Source organism: Sturnus vulgaris, unplaced genomic scaffold, assembly GCF_052056855.1.
Source record: "Sturnus vulgaris isolate bStuVul1 unplaced genomic scaffold, bStuVul1.hap1 Scaffold_195, whole genome shotgun sequence".
Taxonomy (NCBI): Eukaryota; Metazoa; Chordata; class Aves; order Passeriformes; family Sturnidae; genus Sturnus; species Sturnus vulgaris.
This window is the reverse complement of record NW_028276170.1, coordinates 16,788,277-16,794,293: the sequence shown is the minus strand read 5'-3', so window position 1 is coordinate 16,794,293 and position 6,017 is coordinate 16,788,277. Positions and strand designations below refer to the sequence as shown.

Below are 6,017 nucleotides of genomic sequence, written 5' to 3'. Positions count from 1 at the left end.
CTCCAGGGGGGTCGCAGCCGGGACCAAGAGGAATTCTCTGGAATTCTCACGTCCCCTCCCCCCCCCGCGCTCTCTCGGTCTCTTTCACTTCCGCGTTCCAACCTGTGAGACCGGGATCTACGCGGCGGCCTGTGAAGTCACTGTGAGATCGAGCTGCCATTGGCGGACAGGAAATAGCAGCGCCAATGGCGGGGCATGGGGCGGCTCTGTGGGCGGGGCCAGAGCTGGGTCGAGTTCGGGCGGGCTCGAAGCGGAGCAGCGCCATGGCTCCAGCGCTGGGGTTGCCGTTGGGGGCCCCAGGGAACGCGACGAAAGGTGAGTGGGACCCTTGAAATCACGACCCCCCCTGAACGTCCGTTTCCGGGCACTAGGAAACCCCTAAACCTTCATTCCATGGCAGGGGAACGCCCGGAATCCGCATTTTGGGTCCTGTGACCCCCCCTTAATCCCCTTCCCCAGCACCGAGCCCCCCCTGTATCCCCATTTCTGGGCACGGGGCCTCTCTTGAGCACCAATTTCCGGGCACCGGGACACCCCTGAAGCCCCTCATCTGGCACCAGGACCCCCTTAAACCCTCATTCCTGGGGATCAGGATCCCTTTGAACCCCGAATCGCAGACCGGCAAACGCCCTGAACTTCCATTTCCGGGCACCGGGAACCCCCTTAACCTTCATCCTCGGGTACGGGAAAGCGCCCCCCCATCGCCTATTTTGGGTCCTGTGACCCCCCCATCCCCTTCCCCGGTATCAGGACCCCCCTGTACCCCCATTTCTGGGTACGGGGACCCTCTTGAGCACCAATTTCCGGGCACCGGGATCCCCCTGTACCTCCTTATCTGGCACTGGCACCCCCATGAACCCCCATTCCTGGGGATCAGGATCCCTTTGAACCCCGAATCGCGGATCGGGAACCCCCCTGAACTTCCATTTCCAGGCACTGGGAACCTCCTAAACTTTATTCCCGGGTACGGGAAACACTCCAACGCCCCATTTTGGGACCTGTGACCCCCCCAAGCCCTTTCCCGGTATCAGGACCCCCCTGTACCCCCTTAACTGGCATCAGCACTTCCCTGAAGCCCCATTCCTGGGGAGCAGGATCCCTTTGAACCCCGAATTGCAGACCAGGAACCCCCCTGAACCCCCCTTCCTGGGCACCGGGAACCCCCTAAACTTTCATTCCCGGGCAGGGAAACTCCCCTGAATCCCCTGTTTGGGTCCTGTGACCCCCCCATACCCTTCCCCAGCACCAGGACCCCCCTGGAACCCCTTATCTGGCACCGGAACCCCCCTGAATCCTCATCCATGGGGATCAGGATTCTTTTAAACCCCGAATCGCAGCATGGGAGCCCTTCTGACCCCCATTCCTGGGCGCTGGGACATCCCTGAATCTCCATTTCCGGGACTGCAACCCCCCTGCACCTCCTTTTCCGGCATCCCGCTTTTCCCAGACCCCATTCCCGCCCTTTTCCTTGACTTTTGGACCCCCGAGATCTCCCAGCTTTCCATGTCTGCCCCGTTTTCCACTCCCGCCACTTCTCGAAACGGGGTCCCAGAGGGTCCCCGGCATCCCAGGGCTCTCACGAAGGTCGCATCGGGGATCCAGTAGGATCCAGATGAAGTCCCTGGAATTCCCCCTTTTCCCTCGACCCCTCCCCCACCGCTCTCCCTCGGCCTCTTTCTCATCTCCCAGGCTGCGCCTCAGGGATCCTCTCTCCCATCTCCAGATCCCCCTTTCCCGTGAACCAGGGACCCCCTGGCCCCCCATTCCTGTCTTTCCCAGCTCCCAGACCCCCCTTTACCTCAACACCGGGGATCTCTGAACCCTCTTTCCTGGGGACAGGGACCCCCTGGATCCCCCATCCCGCCTCTCCCAGTCCTTTCCTTGAACCTTAGACCCTTCCCAGCTCTCCTGGCTCTCCCCGTTCTGCTTCCTGCCCCCTCAATCTCTGCAACCCCCCAGTTCTTCACCCCCTGCTCCTCCTGCAGGGGGTTCCGGGGGTCCAGGAAGGTCCCTGGGGGGTCGTGGAGGGTCCCAGGGGGGATTCTGGTCTCTGGGATGCCCCTGAATTTCCAGTCTTGGGCACTGGGACCCCCCTGCACTCCCTTATCCCGTACCATTTCCCTCCTGCACCCCCTTTCCCATCTATCCCGCCTTTCCCTTTTCCAGACTCCCCTTTTCCTTGACCCTGAGACCCCCTGGACTCCCATTCCTGATTTTTTTAGCCCCCAGCTCCCTGTTTCCTCTGCATCAAAGATCCCCTGAGACTCCCATTCCATCCATCCCGGGTCTCCCTGCCTTGTGACTCCTCTTTCCTTGGCACTGGGGTCCCCTGGACTTTTTTCCTGGGCACAAGAATCCCTTGAAACCCCCATCCCACCTCTCCCAATCCTTGTATTCCCCTTTCCTTGACACTGGGAGTCCCCTGAGCCCCCGTTCCTGGACACTGGGTCCCCATGCACCCCATTCCCGGCTCTCCCAGTTCCTCTTTCATTGATCCTTGACTCACTCAACCCCCCCAAATCTCCGTGTCCCCCCAGTTCTCCACTCCCTGCGTTACAAGCACGTGGCCGTGTCGGAGCCCAGCCCAGGGATCCCCCAGTACATGGTCACGGGGTTTGTGGATGGGATCCCCTTCGAGCGCTACGACAGCGAGCGGGGCCGGGCGGTGCCACTGACACAGTGGATAAAGGATGGAGCCGAGCTGGGATATTGGGATAGGATGACTGAGACCTGCAAGAGGAACCAGCACATGGATGCCAGGAACCTGGAGACACTGCGGGACCGGTACAACCAGAGCAGGGGTGAGTGGGGGGATCTGTGGGGCTGGGGTGGGAACTGTGGACCTGGGATTTATGGGGCTGGGATAGATCTATGGGTTGGGCTGGGGATCCATGCGACTGAGATGGGATCCATGGGGCTGAGGTGTGGATCCATAGGGCTTGAATGTGAATTCACAGGGCACCAAAAAGGCTGAGATGGGGATCCATTAGGCAGGTATGGAATATCTTGTGATCCATCGGTGTGAATGGGGATCCATGTGTTTGGGATATGGATCCATGGGGTTGGGATGGGATCTCTGGGGTTGGGTTGGGATCTGTGGGTTAGAATGGGGCTCCATGGGGCTGGGATGAGGCTCTGTGGGTTTCCATCAGACTCTGGGGCTCCATAGGGCTGTAATGGGGCTCTGTGGGGCTGGGACCCAATTCCATGGGTCTCTGTGGGTACAATCCCCCCAGGTCTCCACACATTGTTGCAAGTTTACGGCTGTGACCTCTGGTCTGACGGGCGAGTCCGTGGATCCTACCAGAGTGGCTACGACAGGTGGGATTACATCTCCTTTGACCTGGGATCCAGGAGATTCGTGGCAGCCGACAGCACTGCTGAGATCACCAGGAGGCGCTGGAAACGTAAAACGAACGAGGTCGAGAGTTTGACGAATTACCTGGAGCATGAATGCCCAAAATGGCTCCAGAAATACGTCAAATATGGGCAGAAGGAGCTGGACCGCAAAGGTGGGAGCAGAATTCTTGAGGGAATGTGGGATTTTGGAATGGAGGACTTGGAAACATGGGAATTCCTGTGGGAATTCCATGGGCAGATCTCACCTCCATCCCATTCCCATAGAATTTCATGGGTAGAGCTCACCCCCATCCCATTTCCATGAATTCCATGGGCATATCTCACCCCCATCCTATTACAGTGGGATTTCCATGGGCAGATCTCACCCCCATCCCATTCCAATGGGAATTCCATGGATGTTTCTCACCGTTATCCCATTCCAGAGCCCCCTGATGTCCATGTGTCTGGAAAAGAGGAACACGGGACGCTGATCTTGTCCTGCCATGCGTACGGATTCTACCCCAGCTCCATTGACATCAACTGGATGAAGGGGGATGAAATCTGGGATCAGGAGACGGAGTGGGATGGGATCGTTCCCAACAGCGACGGCACCTTCCACACCTGGGCCAGGATCAAGGCACGGCCGGAGGAGCGGGAGCAGTACCGGTGCCGGGTGGAGCATCCCGGAATGTCTGAGCCTGGGATCTACGCTTGGAGTGAGGCTGGGAATGTGGAATGTGGGAATTGGGAATTTGGAATGCCCAACTGGGGATTCTCCTCCCCCTGCTCACCATCCCGTTTTTCCCAGAGCCAACAGCTGGCAGGAATCTCACCGTGGTGGTCGCTGTGTCCATCATCGCTGCCGTCCTCATCCTCATTGTCCTCATTGGATTCATTGTCTGGAAGCGCCAATCTGGTAACACACGGGATGGGGGCTGGGAAGGGGCATGGATCCACCTGGCACTGTTCTGGGAATCCTGTGCCACCAATGCTGATCCCACTGTTTTTCCACAGGGAGGAGGGACAGGAATGAATACAGCATGGCAGCCAGTGAGTACCAGTGGTGGATCCAGCTCTGGATCCCCTCTGTGCAGATCCCAGGATGGATCCTGGGGTTAATCCTGGTGTGTGATCCGTGCTAGAATCTCATGGATTTTCTCTTTCTGCAGGAAATGATGTGGGAACAATGGCTTGACCGCAGGTACAGAGAGGGATGAGGGTGGGATTCCAGAGAGGGATCAGGGCAGGATTGGATAGATTGGGATCAGGGAGGGACTCTGGATCAGAGCAGGGGTCCAGAGCAGGATCAGATGGAATTGTGGAGTGGGATCGGGGCTGGATTCTGGAGCGGGATCAGCTGGGATGGATGAAACAGGATTGGTTGGAATTCCAGAAAGGAATTGGGGCAGGATGGGTAGGGCGAGATTGCGTGGAATAGATGGAGCAGGATTGGTGTGGGATGGATGAAGTGGGATCAGGGAGGTCTTCCAGAGCAGGATGAGTTGGATGGATAGAGCAAGTTTGGGACAGGATCAGGTGGAATTCCGGAGCAGCTCCCGCTCTCCATGGGCTCCAGCAAGGTCCATCCTGTGGGATGGGGACAGGGAAAGGGTGACACCGTGACCCTCTCTTATCCTGGCAGGAATCACTGCCTGAGCAATCCCCAGAGCTGGATCCGGCCCCTTCCTGTGGTAGTCGATTTGGCTGAGATGGACTGGGATTTAGCCCAAATTCCCTATAAAGAAAGCACAAATTTAAGACCTTGGGAGGCAGGCTGTTAAAAAGCAAGGCCTTAGACATTAGGTCTGGTCCCTGCCCTGCAGATGCAGAGGCTTTAGCCTAAAACCATGGGATTTGTAAGGACATGTCAGGCATGCCTAGGCACGTTCCTAATTCTCATTTGTCTTTGGACCTTTGCCCTCGGGTATCCCTGTGTATATCCCTCCCCCTGGTCTTTGGATGCAGCCTCTCAGATCACATGTTCAAAGATGGATGAAAAGGATATCACAGGCACCATCATTCCCATCCCACTTATTATTATTATTATTATTATTATTATTATTATTATTATTATTATTATTATTATTATTATTAGCCACGCTGTAACCCGGTCAGGCTGGTGAAGTTGTCACAAAGGGAAAACCCCCATTGCATTACAACAGGCAGCCATATCAGATTCCACATGTTCCAGGTTAAATTCACGTGAAGGGGAAGCTGGATTTACAGAGATATCTGATGGCTTTAGGTTCCATGTTGCAGAAGCTCCAGAATTCCATCCTGCTATCCAGACCCATAGGACTGGACACACCTGCACATCCCTTCCAGCCTGGACACTGGGTCTATGTGAAGTGGTGGGACAGTGATCCTCTACAAGCCAAGTGGAGAGGACCATTCCAAGTCCTGCTGACCACCCTCACCTCAGTCAAAGTTGCTGGCAAAGGACCTTGGATTCACTGCTCCAGAGTTAAGGGTTCTGCTCCTGAAACAACTGAAAATAGAGACTGATGCAGATGAAAACATTTTTTAAATTAATCCTGTGCCTAAAGAACTGTTCATAATAATCCTGATTCTTCTTTGCATGATAGCCAACTGTGCAAGACATTACTACTGTTAAGATATTTACTGTTAGATATTTATATATTATTAGATATTTATCTGTTGTTAGATGTTTACTGTTG

General features: G+C 55.8%; 1 protein-coding gene across 7 annotated transcripts; it reads left to right on the top strand.

Moving 5' to 3' along the window:
* Positions 1-215: 215 nt before the first annotated feature.
* Positions 216-6,003, top strand: LOC148218129 (class I histocompatibility antigen, F10 alpha chain-like). Of its 7 annotated transcripts, none has more exons than XM_088158126.1 (8): positions 216-315; positions 2,538-2,801; positions 3,237-3,512; positions 3,783-4,055; positions 4,148-4,255; positions 4,354-4,389; positions 4,509-4,540; positions 5,585-6,003. In XM_088158126.1, exons 1-7 carry the CDS (start codon positions 264-266, stop codon positions 4,532-4,534), a joined length of 1,035 nt encoding a protein of 344 aa, XP_088014252.1. In that variant the 5' UTR covers positions 216-263; the 3' UTR covers positions 4,535-4,540; positions 5,585-6,003. The 7 variants fall into 7 exon arrangements, with proteins under 7 accessions (XP_088014252.1, XP_088014253.1, XP_088014254.1 ...); XM_088158127.1 differs by having other exon boundaries at positions 5,599-5,735; XM_088158128.1 differs by having other exon boundaries at positions 5,531-5,614.
* Positions 6,004-6,017: the final 14 nt, after the last annotated feature.

Coding starts and splice junctions, on each gene's coding strand:
- LOC148218129 (XM_088158122.1), top strand. CDS start 264: ATGGCTCCAGCGCTGGGGTTGCCGTTGGGGGCCCCAGGGAACGCGACG. Junction 2,802..3,236: donor CCGGTACAACCAGAGCAGGG/GTGAGTGGGGGG, acceptor CAATCCCCCCAG/GTCTCCACACATTGTTGCAA. Junction 4,390..4,508: donor TGAATACAGCATGGCAGCCA/GTGAGTACCAGT, acceptor CTCTTTCTGCAG/GAAATGATGTGGGAACAATG.